Raw genomic sequence first — 21,145 nt, 5'->3', positions numbered from 1 at the left:
AAACTGCTGCTTGGCAGCAGTAAATGTAAACGTCCTGTCTGCATTGCCATATGCAGAGATCTCACCTACAAACCTCTGCACTGGCTGAGAAGAAAGAATATAGTTTTAAGTACATTCCTCTGTTAGCTACCTAGCTGCAAGTAGTTTTCATGTTTCAGGTTCTCCATTTAAAACATTAGAGATACAGTTCTTAGAGTAAGATATGGAGAGCCAAGTCACCTGTCTCCCAGGTTTTTTTGTAATTAAATTGCTTCTCTGGTTTTGCCTTAGGACATACTGGAAAATAATTGTCAAAATGTGAGCTGAACAATAGAAGTCCTTTATTAGTAGATAACTAATGCTGGTGGGGCAAAACCTGGATTGAAATCAAGTGCTGTTAAGGTTAAAAAAAATTGTAAGGGATGGGATGTCTATGTTTTCATATTTAAAGTGCTTTTTGAACAAGTTCCAATGTGTTGGCCTTTCTGTATTTTCTGTAGGTTCTGTTATGATTATGTGTTGAATATTTCTACTCCTCGTGTTTTCAGTCCCCAAGAAGAAGGAGCACAAGGCATGACAGTATAAAATCCAGTTACCCAGTTTTCCTGCTGGAAATTGGAAAAGCTGCTTTTCGCCTGGTTTCCCGAGTTTATGCCTTTGTGGCTACCAGTATCCTTGTCCTGCAAGACTGCTACCAAACCTTGTGCAAACTCTACAGGGAAGAGGGGCCTCTTTGAGCTCAAGATTTTTACATATTTCATGAAAATAAGTGGCTAGGGGGCAGGACAGACACCAGTTGGGCAGTCACAAACTGTATGAGATTTAACAAGAGCAAGTGCCAGATTCTGCACCTGGGTTGGGATAATCCTGGTTCTATGTAAAAACTGGAGACAAGAGGCTGGAAAGCAACCTGCTGAAAGAGATCTGAGGGGTTGAGTTGATGGCGAGTTGAACATGAGTCAACAGTCTGACAACCAGAAGGGCGAGTTGTGCCCTGAGGTGCATCAAGAACAGCAATGCTGCCTGGTTGGGGGAGGTGATTGTCCCACTCCATTCTGCGCTGGTGCGGCCTCAGCTCAAGTCCTTGTGTACAGTTTTAGGAGCCTCAGTGCAATAAAAAGACCAAACTATTGGGATATGTCTAGAGGAGGTGCCCAAGATGGTGAAAGGCCTCAAGGGCAAGATTTACTAGGAATGGCTGAGGTCACTTGGTTTGTTCAGCTTGGAGAAGGGAAAGCTGAGGGGTGGCCACATAGCAGTCTACAGCTTGTTCAAGTGGGCAGTAGAGGCAGAGGTTCTGATCTACTTTCTCTGGTTACCACCAGCAGGATGCAAGGAAATGGAATGAAGCTGCATCAGGGAAAGTTCAGATTGGACCTTAAGAGCAGGTTCTTCTCTGAGAGGATGATTGGGCACTGCAAAAGGCAGGAAGGAAGTGGTCATGGCACCAAGCCTGACAGAGTCTAAGGAGTGTCTGAATGAGGTTCTTTTTCATATGGTTTATTTTTAGTTAGTCCTGTGAGGAGCAGGGAGTTGGATATGATGATCTTATGGGTCCCTTCCAACTGGAGATATTTCTTGATTGTAAGTCAACCACTGATGGAGTGGCAGGTAATGTCGAGCTGTGGGATGAAGACAAGGTGACCATTGTCACCTGGTCCATAGGCCGACAACTGGAAGACCAATTGCAGCTTGCAGACTCTGTGGCACTCTGTTGTGCACAAGGTGCGGGGGAGAGAGGGAGGGAAGGAAGAAGGAGAACACTGCATTTTTAGGAAAACAAAATTCAAGCAGTCTGTTGCTCAAGTCAGAAAGTTATGTTTGTAGTGATTCATCACAAGTCTCCTTTCTTGGTGTGTTGCCATTCACATGACTAAGGGAGGAAGTTTCCAAAGCTCCTGTCAGCTTCTGCAGTGGAATGTAAATATGACTAATACTGTAGCAGTAAGTATGTGAGAGCGGTGATAGGTCTTTGCAAAGCATTGCTATTTGCATAGTTACTTGGATCTCCTGAATACCCTCTAGCTCTTCAACTATTCAAAAACCTATGTTTGCTCTTTTGTTTTACCTACTGTTTTTCCCACAGCTAACACAGACTATGCTGGTTACTAGGGACAGCCTTCTAAAGATACGTCTCTTGAGATCCTGGTATTTGAGCTACAGACATGAAAGGAAAATAGTGTAGACACTTCTGAAATGTTCTTGAATATGCTCATGCCCCTAGGAGCTAGAAATACCTGCTGTATCATGCTTTATATGCAATATAGTATCTGCTTTATTTGTAAATATCTTTGCTTAGACTAAGAAAATGCTTATAAGCTTAGTTGCTCTGGGTGCTCCTTAGACCTGTAGGGAGTGCAGTGTATTGTTGCTGATTTTTTTTCTTCTTGGATCCTGATAATACCTTTAGTCTGGTTCTGTGGCTTTATCTCCTGTTTTCTGATTATTTCTTTCCTGGAACTGGCTGAATCCCTAGTACTGAGCTTTTCTTCTTTCAGGCTGAGTCACTGAACTTCTAGTTTAGTTGGACCCACCCATACCAAAAGCTGAGCGAATACAGTTGTAAAAGCATCTGCTTTAAAGACAAAGGAAGATTTGCCATAAACAGTGGAGAAACACCTTTCTTTGCTGGGAAAGCAGGCTGCCAGCACCTTAGAGTGCAGATTATTGTAACCAGTTTCATAAGCTAGTATTTGACATTTTCTGCTATTTTATCTCAAAAAAGTAATGTATGTGAGGACTCTGGCATCTTGCTGCATGCTCAGAAAGCAGAAGTGTGGTTGCAGAATATTGAACCTCTCCAGTCAATAAAGCATGATCTTTTTCTTTTATTAACTCTAAAATTTGTTTATTCCTCTGTCAAAGCAGCATGTCTTCTGTGAGACTGGCAGTCAGCAGTCACATCCTAAATTATTTCTTCATGAAGATCTTATGTGAAAACAGTCCCTTAAAATAGCAATGTCACTGAAAGCACCCCTTTTTACAATGGTTTCCTCCTCTTAAGGGAAAGCACTGCAGCTGGAACTATTCTGAGTTCCTGGACTATGTTTCATGATGGCAATGGGAAATTCTTCAAATACCCTCAAATTTCAGCTGCACCAAAGCATAATGTTGAGTGGATGTGCTTGTTTTTCCATCTGTCACTCCTCCTAAAAAGAAACAGGGCTCTTGAAATATACCCACCAGTGTAATGTTCATTCTCTTAGTGATATAGCTTTAACTTTGAGACAGATAGTGTTAATAGTTCGTGATGGTCCATCCTCCGGTTGCTACTCTGGTAGAGTGTTTTGAGGAGTGAGTATGCATCTTCAACAGATCCCTCTGCCTGCCTTCTTAGAGTCAGACTATGAAATATCTGATCAGGTCCTGTCTTAGGATTTCTTCCCAGGAGGACTGTAGCCTGAGAGATACATGTACTCGAGAAAACAAATAAACTAGAATTCAGAGTTGAGGAACAACTATGCAAATACCTGTTTAAATTTGAGTGTTCTGACCTCTTTTTGCCTGTTAATATGGAGGTTTCTTGGTGTAGTGTAGCCAAGGGGGTAACTTCAAAAGTAACTGACATTGGGGTCTTAGCATCTTCTAATTTTACAGAGGTTTTTGAGATTGTATTGCAAGATGATATTGACTTCAGATAAGCAACCCTACTTGGCTGTGAGCAAGGTGATTCTTGGTTCAAATGTTACATTATGGGAATCACTGCTTAGACTTCAAATTTCAGTTTCTGCTGTAGCAGTTCAGTTGACCAGATGAACACTTTTTTTTTGTTCCATTCTGGTTGTCATTCCTAGCTTCCCTATTAAAAAAAAAAAAAAAAAAGAAATGTATCTTAGTCTCTTTTCTTCTCAGGGGAAAAAAAAAGGCATTATTAGTGCAGTTATCTGAGAAGTAAAAGAGATTTCAATTTTTACCTCATTTAAGAGGAAAGATGTCACCAAGTTTAGGAGCATCCATCATTCCTGATATTAAAGTCATGACTTGTCCTTGTCTTAGCTTGGTCTGTCATGCAAGTGAAAGGGACATTCTGCTTGTGGTTTGATTTCGATGTTTGTTTTTTATTCCTCTCTTCAGACTTTACAGTAACCAGTTCTGATGCCTCTTTGGTAGCCTCATTCTTAGGGGAAAAGCCAGACACACCAATGCTTTGTGCAGTTATCCTCTGAATTCAGGTAGTTCTGTTTGGAAATAACTTTTGCTCTGTCTGGCTTGATAGTGAGTAGGTAGAAAAAGTCTTTCAGCTTCTATTGGGCTGAAGCAGTGTATTTGTATGTCTTTTCCTTGAATAGCCAGTATCTACTTCCATGCCATTTTCTTATTCCATGTTTCAGTGAAAATAGGGATAATGAACAATCAGAAATACCCCAAGAGTTGTTTTAGCTGTCCACTTATTTTACAAGCTTCTGCTGCTGAGATCACACTACTGTATTTATGCTGTGAAGCCAGTTTTTATATTGTATATATTGAGTTAGTGCTTGCAATTGGCTGGATAAGCAGCAGTAGCTCTACCAATTGACTTAATATAGCAAGAGTGGGTGTTTTTGTCCTAAAGACTGAAAATAGAATTTAATCCACCTGGAGTAGAGAGCCTCTAGTGGCACCAGCTGCATTTAGCTATGTTTTAGGAAGTTAAAGAGACTGCTCAAGATCATATATGCTAATATCTTAACCACCTTCATACTGCTAATCTTGTTAGGGGGAAAGATAAGTCCTATAAACCCATTAAAATTAATTTTTAATGCCAAGATTTTAAAAGCAATACTTGATCACATGACTTCCATAATGGCCTTTGTGCTCCAAGCCTCTTCTTCACACTTGAATCTCGTAAATTCTTGTGCATTGGAGCTGTCCCCCTGCTCATTTTGTGGTTCAGTGGAAAGAAGGCTGGGAAAGAATATGCTGTGGATGGCACTAAGAAAGCATGCAATAGCAAGTGGCAAGAATAAAGGATTAAGTTCATTATGTTGACTCTTATGGCCCTCTGGGTCCTTTCTATAGAGCAAATTTTTAGAGCTGTTCCTTTTTTTCTGAAGAGATCTGTGGATAATGATCTGGAGAAATAGCAAAGAATGTCTTCAACCCTGACTGAGAATATTCTATTCTGAATCAGGGAGCAGAAAACATAAGATAGATCAGAAATATGTTTATGACTTTAATAAGTGTTGGGTGTGAATAAGAAAAAGTAGTGTCCTTACTGTTTCTTTTATCTTCTACAGGCAATTTTGACGACTTCAGCTTAGAAGATGCACTTGGTAATTATTGCACTCACAAATTTTGGGAGGTAGGCGGGAAAATAGTGGATGCTCTTCTGAATTGTTTGTTGCCAAGTATCACTACATGACCAAGCATGAAACCTTCCCTGTGTATGTTTGGTTTAAACCTCAGTGGAACAATTCAGCTATGGGTATGTCAAGACGTTGACCACATAGAACTCAAATTTGTCTTTGGAACAATTAAGGATTTCTTTTAAGGGGAAGTTGTCTTGCTGTATAGATTTGATCTTGTGCTTTTCATTGTATAGGCATATATTTGTCTTCTGTGTAGCTTCTGAACAGTGTATTAAATAGTATTTAACTTTTTTTCCTCTAACCTTCTCTGACAGGAGAGATAAAGACGACAAAGAAGCCTCTTCCATCTCAGAAGACACCACCACAGGACTTTGGTGGGATATAATTGGCTTGTAATGTCTTTTATTGTAAAGTCAGGTGTAGTGTACATAATAATTTGAGAGGCATGAACTTTTCAACATAGTGGCATACAGGGTTGTGATATTTCTATAAAAGAAAGCAGTTCCCTAAAAGCAAAAGGATTTCCTAATTTTGGAGTCTCCTGGTAGTGCTTTCACAAATGTACTTTGTGATTTCACAAACTTAAAGACTCTGTGAAAATCCCTTTTATTGACTTTCAGTCTGCATGTTTGGAGCTTGCTCACCTTGAGCTGGCTCTTGACAGGTATCATGATCACCAAAAGCACCATGTCGTTTGGCAGATAGTGCCTGGTAACTGTGGGGCTCCTCTGTGGGCCGCTGTTGAATGAGCATGCTGTTACATTCTTGGTGAAAACATTGTGAGGTGGGTGCATTTTGTGTAAAAATAGTCTAAAACTAGTTCAGTTTTTGCATTACACTTAAAACTTCCCCTCTTTCTTTGTAGATGATTTTAACTTGGATGATGCTCTTCATCCTGGTAAGTATCATGTTTTCCTGGATACTGCTCAAATGTATTTGTGCAATGTCTATCCATGCTTTATGATGTAAATGTAATAAAGGGCACTGAGTTGATTAAGGTAGCAGACTGCAGATAAAATAATTACAGTCTAGTTATGTTTATTTACTTTCATTTTAAAGGTTCTAGATCACAAAAACTGTATGAATTTCAATAATTTCTTAGCCAAGTCCTACATGTTTCATTATTGTATCTTCACTAGATGGCACTAATTCCATAAACTATTACTTATGGAAGTAGTTTTTAAATCTGAAGTAATCTCTTCCTTTATAGAAGTAATTTTAGTAGCACAAGTAAACATCAATATGTTAGAAATAATTTGAGGGAAAATACTCTTTCCGATGTGAAGACTGTGACCAAATACAGAAAAAATTACTAGGATCTCTTATTCTCCAATTTTGTAGCAAGCTAAATGAAATGTCATTGTGGGGACCATATTTTTAATTCTATTCTTTTTAAGCGAGGTACCAACTTTTATTATTGGTTAAAACCCAGTAATTTTAAAAGAGAAAACAGCCAAGTAATCTGTACCTGATAGAAAAATGTAAAGAATTTCAGCCTTTGAAATACAATGTGCAAATTAAAATGATACTTAACAGTTCTTCTGTATATGTTTGTTATAGCAAGGATCTGACATACAGGTTAATATAGCAGAAACACTGTTAGTTGCATTAAAATACAGTGTTTAGCTAAAATAGCCAAACAAATACAGCATTAGTTAGTGAAAGGAAAAATGACATGGGGAAGTTTTGATACCATTTTTTTAGGTCAAATAGTCTTTCAAGGTTATTGCATGCTCTGCTTTTGGTCTCTTCACACGAGTAACTTATTCTAACTCTTAACTTGTTTACAGATGGTCCCAAGCCAAATCCTCCTGCAAAACCTAGAGACACTGGTAAGACTGACCTAACAGGAATTTCTGAACATTAGAAGAGTATTTGTTAATCTACCCCAGTTCCTTTCAACATTACTGTATTGTAGTCCAGTTTTTATATCTTAACCTTTTTTTCTTTTTTTTTCATTAAATCTCTCTTCTGCATGTAGATAACCCCAAGCGAGATCAACCTAAAGACACTGGTAAGGCTTCTAGCACAAACTCCTGAATCAGGGTTTTACTGTCTCAGTTACACTTCTACTAATTGATCTATGTTAATTGGCTGCTCTCTGTGTCAGATGTTGCACTGGATAAACACTGAGGATTGAGGAAAAGTTGTCTTGCAAATAAACTTTGCAGCAGTCTTGAAATTCCGTAACAAAGCTGTTGAGGCACTTTCACTTAAAAGCAGGATGGTGTAGGGAGGAGGCAGGATGGGACAGAGTCTGTGTGTGCTTGGGGCAGTGCTGTGCTTGGCTACCTGTGGTGGAGCACCCATGTATTGGATTGAGTTCTTTCGTCTTTACAAACTGAATCCCTTCTAGTCATGCCAGAAGGTAAATAGGAATTGCCTATGATCTTTATTCTTAAAGGATCTAAATTAAAGATAAAGATAAAGCTCTTTTTGTGGGGGGGGTTGTTGTTGTTTTTTTTTAAAGGCCCAGTTAAGTAATACAATTATTTGTATTTGAAAGATAGGCTTAAATACATGTCCTTCCCTGCCTGTTGTGATTTAGAGGTCTTTACCTAACCCAAAACAAAACAGATTTAGATCGATGCACTTGTGAAAATGCCATTATCCATGAACATTGTGGTAAAGAGTCCTTAACTGGAATGCAAGCCCTGGTTCTTGTTCTTTCTGATTTGCAGCAGATACTTGAATTTGGGTCTTGCATGCCTCAGTACAGTGCTTTCGCCACCCAACTAAAACATCCTCTGATGCAATACTTTTAATTTTGCTACTTGAAACATATTTGCTTTGCATAAACTAAGGATTCATTTGGCAGCAGAGGGAAGGAGGAGAAGGTCCCATGAGAGGGGGAAGGGAATGCTCCGTAAGGTAGGGTTCAGTGGAAAAGGAGAGGGACTAGACCAATGTCCTGTAATAAATTACATTTGGACTGTTTGTGACTAAGAAACCCAACTCTGAAGATTCATTCACAGTTGCAGCCTTGAAAAGAAACGATCCTTTCCTATCCGCATCCTTTCTTTGCTTTCACAGCATAGGGAGACTTGGGTTATTCCAGTTAAGTAGCTTATGGGGCTTCTTGCTTTCTTAGCCTGATTTGTGCTACTCTGCTCTTCTCGCAGTTGTTCAGAAAGTCTGGAGGCAGGAGTACTGCTGTCAAACTGTGTAGTGCTCAGCTGAAGGGACTTGACATTGTGAGGGCTTTTAAAATGTGAGCATATTGTGACTATGATGCTAAGCCTAAAACCACGACGAATTCAACTGAACGATCTTGAGAAAATTTCCATGTCATTATGTGCCTTGAGGTGTCTTTTCACTGAACTTAAAACAAGTAAGGTAATGCTATTTACATTTTTTATAGGCACATTTGATGATGCAGATCTGCTTGATGGCAATTCGCCAAAAGGAGGAGGTGATGGGAGTGGCAGCAATGGTAAGACAGTAGGTCGTGCTTCATATTGTTTCTGTGGTTACCTGAGTTTTCGATAAAATCTTGCTCCCAAGCTGGTTAACATGCTCTAATTTGTAACACCTTTAGTTCTGGTATCTGAAGCTTAAGAGCATATCTTTGAATTCAAAAGTAATGTGTTCCATCTCTACCAAAAAAACCCACCCCAAATAATTAAGAGGTAAAACTTGTCTAGAGGTAAAACTTCCATGATTTTTACTGTTATACTAAGAAGGATGGCTTTTTGAACTGAGGCATGAATGTGGTACTTCATAATTTGCCATAAATGTAGTTCTTAAAGTCCTCCAGGTGCTATTTTTAGATCTTCTGTGACATACTGTCAGTTTCATTTAGCTCTTGTAGTTAGAAGGTCTGAAGGTGGACCAGAAGAAGATCCACCCCATGTTCTCAAAAATATGCTTTGTCCCAAAGGATGAACTGATCCTTACACTTCCAGATGATTCTTAATCTTCACTTTTTACTGTGAGAGTGGTGAGGCACTGGAACAGATTGCCCAGAGAAGTTGTGGATGCCCCATCCTTGGAAGTGTTTTGAGGCCAACTTGGATGGAGCTCGGAGCAACCCAGTCTAGTGAAAGGTGTTCCTGCCCGTGGCAGGGAGGGTTGGAACTAGATGATCTTTAAGATCCTTTCCAACCATATGATTCTTTGTAGGGTGTATCTACTCTGAGCAGAGTGAAACCGTTTCATAGTTTGCCAGACTTTCTTTCAGTAATTTGACATTTCTAATCATTGTGGCTCGGCTGAGTACAGAGGTGGTCACTGCAACCAGGCTGCAGTAATGGTCATCCTTGGGATGTGTCTAGTCATCCCTGTGTGCGTTACTGAAACTTTATTATTTCCAGATCAGAGTTAGCTGAAGTGTCTTGATGGGGTTTGAGGTGTGCCAATGGTTACTGACTTCTTCAGAGAGTTATCCTAGACAGAGATTACCTATGCCACTTTTTTGGGTAGCTTTCACCTTTCAAGCAAGCTATGTTTGGGGCAGTATCTTGAAAATTGGCAGGGGCAAGAAATATCTGTGGAGACTTGTGGGGTGTTTTGATCTGCACGGGTTCCTGCTGCAATGGTACAAGTTGCATTGTGACCAATATAGTTAGTGTTTATAGAACATCTGTCTTGCTTGCAAAGAGAATTGCAGAAGTATTTAGTAAACGAGGCTGGGATTTTAGGAGAAGATAGTTGTTTCCGTGGAAATACAGCTGAGTGTTGCTCTGAAGATATACACTGTTCCTCTCCACTGAGTGTTCTGTGGTGGTGCACAAGTTGTTTAAACCAGATTTTACAAGTGCTCTGTGCTCATTTTGTAGAAGTGCTGAGTACTCAAGGCTGTAGTTGACACCACCATGGCCAGTACTTTAAAAGCAGAAAGTTTGAATGCCAGAGTATGGATATAATAGATGGTTTGTAATTTTGGATAATTAATTGACAAAAGGGTTGTCAATTATGATATGACTGTTCTTTAGACATGTAAAATGTAACCTTTCTGTTTGTTTTTACAGAACGAAGGGGCCAAACTCCAAATAATGGCCAAGAAGATGAGGGTAAATGCATGGATTTGTGTGTACGATGGCGTCTGGATATATGAAGTTTTTTTTCTGGAGTTTTCTGTGTTGCTCATCTTCTGCTAGAATGTTGACTACTGGGAGTGGGTTACAACTTAAAAATTTTTGTGGAATGTGGAATTCTTACTTTCAAGCTCTGCTTTCATAATCCTTTAAAATCTCTATGTTGCAAATAATTCATAATTGTTAAGGTCTCAGAGATGCTGGTGCAGTGATCGCACACATGGAAAGTAGATATTGCCATGAAAGGGTAGCGTTTTTAATTAGTGGAAATTAGAACAGGAGTGCTTAAGTTCCTTAACAACAGGCATTGCTAAGAAATCAATGGTTATAAAATGAGACAAATCACTTTTCATTATGCATAAAGACAGAAAGAGTTGATGATTACAGTTTCATGTAATTTCAGTTTAATGATTTTTGGAAGTGTTCATAGGGTTTACTTTGAAACAATACAATTTTGACATGACTTTCAATTCTGAAAAATGTATGCAAACCTGTGTTTTTTTCAGGTTCTCAGGGAGCAATAGCTGGAATTGTGAGTGCTGTGGCTGCTACTGTAATTGGAGCAGTATCTAGTTTCATTGCTTACCAGAAGAAGAAACTCTGTTTCAAACAAAGCGGTAAGAATTCTAAATTAATTTTATTTTCTACTGTCTAAAGAGATGTGTTTTTGGTTTTATATGGGGACTAGAAACTGATCCTATGCATAAGGTAGTTTTAGTAGCCCAGTGAATTTATGGTCACAGGGAGTAACCTAATCATCTAAGACAGGGTGACTGAAGAATGCCTTGCCTAAAAATTAGACTTTCAGAAATAGAAGAACTTAAGGCTTTACATTCCTAAAATAAAAGCACTTCTTGTTAAAACGTAAGCAGGAGAGACTGCAAGAAAATACTTCTTAAGGAAAATTGATTGGGGATTTGAGACTATTTTCATGCTGAAAAAATACCTTGTCATTTCTAATTTTGTAAATTTTACCTTTGTCTTGCTATCTGCTTTATTTCCATCTAAATAAGATATAACTTAGATCAGAGAACTTTGGGAATCCTGTGGGTGATAGGAGGGGCAGAAGCTTTGGTTTTGTCTCTTTCAGTCTTTCTGACTCTTTGGTGTGGGGTAGTGCAGTCATCCTGCCAGGCACTGCTGTTTTGTAATTTGGGAAATTTGGAAACCGAGTAACATCTCTACCATGCATGTTAAAGTGAACATGCAGGCAAAACAAGGACAACTCAACTACCAGCAAGTAGCCCATTTTCTTCAATGCTGTTTCTTATGTCAAATTATCTCTATTAATAACTTTGAATATAAGAGAATTTGAACGCTAAACATCTCTTTGTTTCCCAGCAGATGAAGAGAATGTGAATATGGATAGCCATAGGGGAGCACAATCTGAGCCACCTGGTAAGACAAGAATCTAGATGGAAAATCAATTTTTGATGGGGATCCTATTAAATGCACTTTATTGACATCTAACATAGTGGAGAAAATTATTTGCACTGTTTTGTTTAAAAAAAATACTTATAACTATCAATTTTGGCAGAATATGATCCGGCAGTGTGTCCTGATGGCCAAGAAGGCCAGTGTATCAGAAATTCTGATACAATTTCTGACTTGTATCAGAAATTGTGTGTCCAACAGGACTAGGGAAGTGATTGTCCCTCTGTGTTCAACACTGATGATGCCACACCTTGAGTCCTGTGCTCAGGTTTGGGCATCTCACTTACAAGAAAGACATTGAGGTGCTGGTGTGTGTCCAGAGAAAGGCAACAGAGCTGGTGAAGGGTCTGGAGCCTCTTAGAAGAATGGACTGAGAGAGGAGCTGGGAGAAAAGCCTGGAGAAAAGGAGGTTCAGGGGGCACCTTATTGCTTTCTACAGCTACCTGAAAGGAGGTTGTATGGAGGCCTCTTCTCCCAGGTAACAAGTGATAGGACAAGAGGAAATGGCCTCAAGTTGTGCCAGGGAGGTTTAGATAGGATATTTGGAAAAAATTCTTTCCAAAAGGGTTGTCAAGTATTGGAACATACTGCTCGGGGAAGTAGAGGAGTTGCCATCCCTGGAGGTGTTTAAAAGATGTGTAGATGTGGCACTTGGGGACATGGTTCCGTGGTGGACTTGGGAGTGCGGGGTTAATGGTTAAACTCGATGATCTTAGAGGTGTTTTCCAAAATAAACGATTCTGTGATTCTATGATTTTACCATGACAACAAACTTGGAACTAACTCAGGAATTGCATTGTGAAAATGTGGCCACTCTTCTCTGGTTTTTTATTCTTTGAAGAGATTGGTTGATTGCCTTGAGAAGTCATTGAAGTACAGGAGCTTAGAAAAAGTAAAGAACTGAATTTTGTCTGCAGAAGTATTATTAAAGACAGTTATGAAAACACAAGCCTGCTCCTTTAGTGTAATACATAACTGCAATTAGCAGTTTATTAGTCTGTGTTGTTTCTGATTGGAATCTGAAACCTTTTCTGATTACAAACTGATACAGAACTCTGCAAGAATGTATATTAAAAATAATTATGTTTGAATTGTTGCCTAAAGAGACTGTGGAGAAAAAGGCTCCAGGCCAATTTAGTGTATAAGATAAGATAAAAGGAGTTGGTCCTTTAATTAGCCTCAGGCCAGGGGAATACACAGCACATGTGTGCACCCACATTATGATTTTATAATAAGGTCCATCCAATCCCAGGTCTATCCATCCCTGGTTCTGCCCCATTCTGCCCCCCGACATGCCCCTTTAGGAATTGAGTTTGGGATCTTTGGGACCCCTTCTTCCTCATCTTCATCTTCTTCACAGCACACATAGTCCTTGGAGCTGCTCCAGAGTTCTGGGCTTGAAGGTTACTGTGTCTGTGTGATACCTCCTCGTCCAGGCTTAGGGTACTGTATTCTTAAACAGAAGTGTTTTTCTACAATTCTACCTTGAAAAGAAGACTAAACACGCTAACAGAATTTAGAGGGATTGATATGAAATGGGGTAACAGGGTTGGGTATGTGTAACTATTATGCTACAGGGTAAGGAGTGTAATACAGCTACATTAAAATCTGCATTTACTACACAACTACTGCTAAAATCTACAAAAGTTAAAAAAATCCAAAAAGCTCTGAGGCATCAGAATAGAGATGTAACTACACTGGAGGCAAGGAGGACTAAAGTCGCTTTGTTGTAACTAAAGCATTTTCTGTTGTGAACAGGGAATGATTCTTGTATGAAAGAACCATCACGTAATTGATCTTCCTACAAAGGTGACACCTGTGAAAGGTCTCTTTTAAAGCAACAAAATCTTTTACAGCCTCACCCTTCACTTATGGTGGTCTAGGGTACTTGGCTGATAGAACAGGTGTTTAGCTCTGGGAAAGCCATAGATAGTTCTGGAGGAAATGGTATAGGTGAAAACTTGGTCTTCTAGCCCTTGTGACTGGTCAACAAAGGAAGAAGTAGTATAACCTCGTGCTGAAGTTTACTGAGTGTTTTTGAAATACTGAATATTAAAGTACCAAAGCAGTATATATTTTCAGTATATTCTTCTGTGAGTTCAAAATCTACAGAATTATTTCTGGGTTTTGTGTAATTAAAAAACCCCAACAGTTATATCTTATTTTTCTCAGGTATTTCATCTGTTTGCTAAAAACTTTCATCTGGCTTATGGTCATCTTTATAAACACTTTTCCTTTAAGCTGTTAAATGTATAAAACTCTCAAGGGCACATCATTTTCTTGTGACTGGCTGTCAGGACTGGAGATAGGCAGGTATCCTCAATTCAGCGATGCATTAGTGAAGCAAGTAGGATCATTCAAAGACCTATACCAAAGGCAGTTAAAAATATGAGTTGTAGTTGGAATATCCTAAAATTTTGTCCAAGATTCATCAGAACTCAAATGTGAAATGTGTCAGATGATGCATATTTTATTCTAACCAGTAAAGTCAAACTCAGGATGTTATCATATATGATTATTCCTGCTTACGTATTGATGTCACATTACATCCCATATTTTATACCTCTACTATATTTTGCAGACAAGCATGATCATGTTTTGAGCCAAGAAATTGGGCATCCATGATCACAATGGTGCTGCTCCTGATCTAAGTTCTGGGAGTCAGCAGATGTCAGCTCTGCTTCTGCTAATAGAGTGCTGGTGTACCTACACAGCTTCTAGTTTAAAAGAGGTCTTTCATGAAGCCAGGTCAGATGGCACAGCAGAATAGATTTATGTTTTTAAAATTTTATGTAGGCTTATCTTTGACTTCCTGAAAATATAGTTAACCTAGACACCTTGTTTCAGTAACCTACTTTTCCATTATTTACACAGTCTGTACTCCATTTCATGTTGGCATCCACAAAAACTGCAAGCCTGAAACTGCAAGTGTAGATAGATTCCCTGATGTAGTAGGATGTGGTTATTTGAGTGAGAAATCTGGCATGTAATATACCTTGATGTGCAGTGTTTTGGCTTCACAGAATCAAGCTCTGCTTACCTGAATTTATCACACAGTGCCAAATGCCTACTGAAACTTTGTTGTCTGCATGAACTATTAAATAACTTATAATGTCCATGAACTTAGTGTACTAATCTTGAATTGTTTTTCACTTCTTAGTTCAGCGCACACTTCTGGAGAACTAAATTAAAGAAAACGTGATGAAGAACAGATCTTGAAACTGGATAGAGAGCCTGCCTTCTGCCTGAAAAAAAAAAAAAAGGACACAAAAAAAGCATAAAGTAAACAGCAGAGTCTGAAGTTGCATTAGAAAACTGTTCTTGTTTGAAACATCTCTGGGAGTGTGACTTAGACCTGAGTACTTCTGTATGGTTAGCCCTGTGAAGCATTGTTGCACACCAGTACATGGCCTTAATGACAGGAGTGTAGAAGTATGTTGTGCCTTTACATTCTTGCCTTTGCTCCTCTGACAACTGGGTGTGTCTCAAGTGCATTCAGTATGTTTAACTTTTCCTTACCTCTCCAAAAACAATAAGCAGTTAAGGTTTTGTTATGTCATTGTTTTCAGGCAGTACAAGCATTTTTTTTAATACCCTGTGTGCAGTGGGTGTGCCAGCCAACCAGCCTGGTGTATATTGTGGGCACCGGAAAGCAAGTGGCTCACTGTGTATGAATGATGGAGCTGGGTGTGGGTGCTGCTGACCCAATCTATGTAGCTGCCTGGGTCAGCCACCAGGGAAGAGATACTTGTTCTTGAACATTCAAGAGACAAAAATTCAGTTTTGTTTTTGCATTTTTTTTCATTGCATCTGTCTGGTACAGATTGACAAAACCCAAACTTAGTGCATACAGACCCTTCATCCTTTCTGGCTCTTCCTGCTTTGCGAGTACTGAGCTGGTCAGTTGTGGAAAAGCCTTATTTGCACATCAGAGCCATAGCTGGATTTTGTATATCCAGCAAGATTGATATTTGGCATTGTCTAAACAGTTGTGGCTGAAGCACTGGGGAGTGGGGATTAACATCTTTAGACCTCCATAACCAAAAGCTTAACATAAAATAATGTTGAATTCAGAAGGTGTATCATACACATGGAAGGGACAGAAGCAGTACTACAGGTCAAAAGTACAAAATAGCAAGACTGACCAGAACAACCCAACCCCACTCCACAGGCATCCACTGAACAGTATAAATAGCATACGTGTGAGAAGTGCTTTTGGACTTGTGAAGGATTGCCCTTGGGATGACGACCTATGACTGCATCCTTATTTGAAAGCACTTGAGAACTGTGCTGTGGCTCTTGAAAGTGAAAGGAAGGTTTCAAGGATCTGTGGAAACATGGAAAACTGCAACTCATAACAACTAAAGGACTAAATCTGGAATAATAACTAGTTCTGTCTGGAAGGAATGGTCTGACCAGTTTTGTTGTCTTTCATTCTAATTGTTTTAAATTTTCATGCAGTTTTACAATATGTGTCTTACTAATGTGCTTTAGCCACCTGACAAAATTCTACAGGAAGATGACATTTCATGGAACATCTTAGAAGTCATTACTGAATTTGGATATTAAACCTGTAAATATATCTGTACATTCAAATATGAATGTATGCCAGGGATAATTCATTTAAGAATTTCTTGTACATGTTTCTTAGCTTACAACAAAGCTTTACACAGATTTTAGTATTTTGTTATGGAATTAATTTGTAAGCCTCTTGCCCCACTTCTGCTTTTGGTACAAAAGTGCTAAAACCTTTAAGTGTGTTTGAGAGTGCAAAAGTGGTTATTATATAAACATATGCTCTATGTAAATACAAAGAAACGTCCTGCTCACCTGAATGAATAAATAGGTATCTCATATCAATGCCAAGTGTGGAGAAAACAGAAATAAGTCAGAGTTTGTTAGAAATAGAATGGCAGAGGAAGCTCAAAATAACTTTTAGCTAACCAGATTTTTGAATCCTTTTTCAGCTTTTGCAAGCTTAAAAATTACTTATTAAAATCTCCTATCAACATTGTGATTTTTCTAAAAATAAATTTAAAAAAAAAGGTTTATGTGTTTTTCTCCTTAGTAGTTCTAAAAATACAAAACTTTTGGTGCTCAACTAGAGAAGGAACCTTCAAATAGTTTGTCTTCCTGCTCCATCAGATGTTCAGATTTATTTCTTATAGACATTTTAATTATTTTAGAAGAAAGTTGTCCAATAGCAGTAAAGTTTTGAGTTGCTTTCACAGGGTGCTTACCAGTATGAAGTGCAGAGAAGACATCTCTGTGAAGGACAGGCATGGCTTTTGAAGAAGATTTGATAACACAGACTCTACTGAAAATATGGACAGCAATAGAAGGTTTAGTATGGGCAAACTAAACACTGTTGAGTGTTCCTCATCCAGATATTATCACATCCTTTAGAAGCAGACACTTTTGCAGGGCCATGCGTTGTCTCACCTGAGGTGAGAGGACCATAACTGAATGAGATAATAATGCAGGGGTTGCCAAGTGCCTAAATACTAACAAATTTACTAATTCTAGTTTTCAGTCTAAATAAGCATAGGCTACTGCATGAATTTTGGGGGCAACTATACTCCACAAAGCAGGCAAACCTAAAGACAGTGTTTGCAGGGAAAGGCTGTTGTAATGCTGATTTCAGCATCTCTCATGTCTAGTTTTGCCCCCTTACAGAGTTGTGGAAGAAGGAAGGAAGAAAGACTCGCTGCTGCCACCTAGGAAGAAAAGTTTAAAGAGAAAGCTTGAAATTATAGGCTTTTCTCTTGTTGTGAGAGGCTGCCAATTTATGGATTTCTGTTACTTATCTGTGGATAAAACGTAGCAGTTCCCTTGCAGCTATTGGGATATTAATTGCTATGTTGCTATTTGCCTCACTACCCCTAGAGTCTTTGATTTGTTTCTTCCTTGTTCAGCTGCCATTACATTACATAGCTAAATATCCTAATTCATTATTTGTCCCATTCCTTGGCACAGTAAACGTTATCAGTTAAAAATTATTCATCACCCTAATTAAGTAGTTTTATGGTCATCTTCCACAGATCAGCTGCTGCCCATCATGGCCTTATGACCTGCGATGACTTTCAGATCCAAATTTGGGAATTAACGTTCTAGTTTCTGTATAAGTATCAGTCAGATATAGTGGAATGTACAGTGGAATGAAAAAATACTGTCATTTCTAGGCCCAAACTGCAAGTTCACCCTGGTGAGGTACCTTTACTATTAAACTGAGTTAAAATGGATGGCAAAAAAGAGCTCTATCCTATCCTTGTGGCACACCTTCTTCAGTTCTGTTTTTTCTTCAGTCTACCTCCTTTGAGGACAAGGAGTTACCATCAGTAATAGGAGGAAGAATAATCAAAGCAGGATGTTTTTGTAGAATAATACACCACTTTAGCTTCTACAGGGTAGATGTGGTGGCAGTTTAGTTCATGCTCTCAGTGGAAAAGACTACTTTAAAAATATTTTGATGGCTTTCAAGTGCGATGCCCATTTCAAATACTTATCCAGACAAATTCATCGGGCTGTGGAAATGAAAGCAGGCAATTCTTAAGCATGAAATTTGGCAGCTTTTTACTGTAGCTCTTATTTCATCTCATTTCAACGTGAGTCCAAATTTTGAATGCTAAGAAAAACATTTTAGTGCACTCTGGTTTCAGTGTATCTTGGGCTGAATTACGCCCTCAGTGCCACATTTCTGTGCCTTTTTTTCCACTAATTAGGCCACCATCTAAGCCATACTGTTCTGTGTGTGTTTTTCACTTGACAAGATGATGAGACAAACCCTAACCTTTTTACAAACTGAAAATATTATTTTCTTTTTGCTCTTTTCTGTTACACAAATGTAAAAGATTTGTTTGAAAGGAAGTGATTATTAGGAATAGAAAAAGGACTTGAATGGAGCAAAAATACATTTTTTTCAAATCTCTGCATTTGGAGTACTTTAAGAACCAAAGAATAAAATACATGTTCCTCCATCTGCTTGTGGAAAAAACATTAAAGTTTCAGCTAGTGCATAGTAATTGTAATCTGTTGACAAGAAGTTGTATCACCAATTCACTTGTGTGTTTGGCTTGCATTTAAATTAATGCCTAATATTACTGGATGCTTCAATATTTTAATTAAAATACTTCTGGTTTTATGACAAAAGATGAGTAGTGTAGGATATTAGTGGCTTTCCCAAGTAGTTCTACTGTATAATTCAGTTCTTTCATCTCCTATAGACGCATACAGCAGGTTACCCATGCCAAAGAGAGCAGTGTCTAACCTCTGCCCACAGGAAGGATGGAGCTGCCAATGTGATGAGTTGTGGCTGTCCTCTTTTTCCTTTTTAGCTTCTGTCATCTAAGAGAGGCCTGACGGGCAAAAAGTAAGTGGCATAAAGAATAGGCAAACATGCTGTCTCCTTTTCTACCCTCATTTGCCATTTCTAAAATATTGGAGTTTTTCTTGAAAGAACAAATTTTAAAAAAAAGATAGAGTTCATCCACCTTCTCAGGTGAATAATAGTCAGAACTCTTTTTTTCCCTTTAAATTGAAAGCAATGGGTCAATGATATCTCAAAGTATTAAAACAAATATATGGTCTGGTGTAAGGCTATATATTTCTTTTTAATATATAATGTTTTTTTATTTGCTGTCTTGGGCGAGCAGTTGCATGTTTTTGACAGAACTGAGATTAATGAGTTCCTGCAGCGCCTCCAAGAACAGAAGTGAGATAAATATTCAAGACATCCTGACTCCTACTCTAGGTCCACTCCTTCCAGTGCTGCCTTTGTATTGTTTTATTTAACTATACAGAGCAGTAGCTGGCTTCAGAAGAATTAGAGAAGATGTACATCATCTTCAAACTTCATCTGAGAATGTTCAATATCACAATAAATTTGTATCACTCTCAGGTGAGAGAATGCATTTTGGGAAGACTTCACTTAGAAGAGCAACTGCTTTGAAATAAAGCTACTGAACATGAGGTGCTTGGACTTGCTTGGGACTAGTACATAGCCTTGCTAACTTTCCTGTTCCTTTCTGGCAAATTCAACACTAATATGAAGATTACCACACACAGGCCTGCTTTTGGTATTCTTGAAAAAAAATAAACTGGATTTACGGGATTGCTCATTTCATGGTATAGTTCTTGTTTCAACTGGCTGACAAAGTCACCTCTTCAACCTAAATGTCCCTAACTCTTTGGAGATGGAGCAATTGGCCCTGACATGGACAATGATGATACACAAATTGAACCTTAAAGCTTCTATTAGTAGCTTAAAAATAGTTAAGCCATGTGATACAATAAGCCAGACTTTTATAAAACATTCTGCTGGTTCAAATTTGGGTGGGAGGAGTTGACCTACTCTAACATCAAGCTTCTTGAAAATTCAGTATCATCTGGTTCTATCAGTCCAACTTATGTTGTTGCATCTGTTTTTTGTAGTTAGCATAAAAGCATGAATTCAGTTGTATGTTCTAGTTAACAGAAATGCAGTTGGGGGCAGCCTGTGCCCCACGTTAAACTGAATCACCCAGCACCACCACAGGTGTTCAGGTTGGCCATTCATGGAGTAGAGTCCTGAGCTATTTGCTGCCCTAGACAAAACAGCACTGACAAAACCCCCTGCAGCTTACCCTCCAGCCCAAGAGAGGATGCACACCAGTCTTCTTGCTGGTGCCGAACACCAGTGTGATGGCTGCAATCCAGTTCAAAGGACAGAAGCGTTGGCGTATGCATTTGCCAGAGAGAGGCTGTAACAGAACTGGATTTAATCACATCAGTGATTTTAAAGTATGTCCATGTACAGATAGATGCATGAATTTTGTTCATTTTCCAAAGCTTTGTATCATCACACTTGGTGCTGTCTGACATCTCTCTCCATGCATGGACATGTATAATTAAATACAAAACTAGGTCAATGGAAAAAATCATGATGAGCAATGTTTATTTTACCTTGTGAAGATAAGAGTCCACTGGGGAGCTGAGTATGCTTCAGTTGTGTAGTCCAACATCACATTTTACATTTATAAAATTAGTTTATAAAATTTAAGTTTATAAAATTTTTTTGTCATCCCTCTTTAGCCAGTTCCCAAGTCTCTGCAACGCAGATTCTTGGCCTCTAATTCCCTAACAGGGCAGCCTGAGTTAGGGATTAAGGCGCTGGCAGTATTGCCTTTATCAGTAGTTGTTGCTCAGCCAAGAACCGAGCAGGGAAGTGGTGCTTTGAGGACAGAGTATGTCTGAGTGATTCTTTCAAGCACACTTCAGAGAAAGATGGTCTCCTCTTACAAACTACTTGAGCTCTCACAGCACCACACCCTGCTTTGAAGGCAAGGATGTCAAACAGGTTGGTTTTCCCTTGCGGGGAGGAGGTGGACTCAGAGCATTCTGGCTCCCTCCTCATTGGGTGCTGCCGTTGCT

General features: G+C 38.9%; 1 protein-coding gene across 1 annotated transcript; it reads left to right on the top strand.

Moving 5' to 3' along the window:
* Nucleotides 1-1,529: 1,529 nt before the first annotated feature.
* On the top strand, nucleotides 1,530-15,119 carry CD99 (CD99 molecule (Xg blood group)). The gene is made up of 11 exons (XM_018070984.1): nucleotides 1,530-1,704; nucleotides 5,157-5,231; nucleotides 5,582-5,641; nucleotides 6,133-6,165; nucleotides 7,058-7,099; nucleotides 7,249-7,281; nucleotides 8,629-8,700; nucleotides 10,238-10,279; nucleotides 10,810-10,920; nucleotides 11,648-11,701; nucleotides 14,898-15,119. Exons 1-11 carry the CDS (start codon nucleotides 1,530-1,532, stop codon nucleotides 14,921-14,923), a joined length of 723 nt encoding a protein of 240 aa, XP_017926473.1. The 3' UTR covers nucleotides 14,924-15,119.
* Nucleotides 15,120-21,145: the final 6,026 nt, after the last annotated feature.

This window comes from Manacus vitellinus, unplaced genomic scaffold (genome assembly GCF_001715985.3).
Source record: "Manacus vitellinus isolate BGI_N305 unplaced genomic scaffold, ASM171598v3 scaffold_2_pilon, whole genome shotgun sequence".
NCBI classification, from domain to species: domain Eukaryota; kingdom Metazoa; phylum Chordata; class Aves; order Passeriformes; family Pipridae; genus Manacus; species Manacus vitellinus.
The sequence above is the reverse complement of the archived record's forward strand: the minus strand, read 5'-3'. Positions and strand labels throughout refer to the sequence as shown.

What these genes read in the sequence shown, in the direction of transcription:
- CD99 (XM_018070984.1), top strand. Translation starts at nt 1,530, where the DNA reads ATGGGTCCCTTCCAACTGGAGATATTTCTTGATTGTAAGTCAACCACT. An exon ending in GGCACTCTGTTGTGCACAAG is followed by an intron (nt 1,705 to 5,156) that starts GTGCGGGGGAGA and finishes GGTGTGAATAAG; the next exon opens with AAAAAGTAGTGTCCTTACTG. An exon ending in TGATGGGAGTGGCAGCAATG is followed by an intron (nt 8,701 to 10,237) that starts GTAAGACAGTAG and finishes TTGTTTTTACAG; the next exon opens with AACGAAGGGGCCAAACTCCA.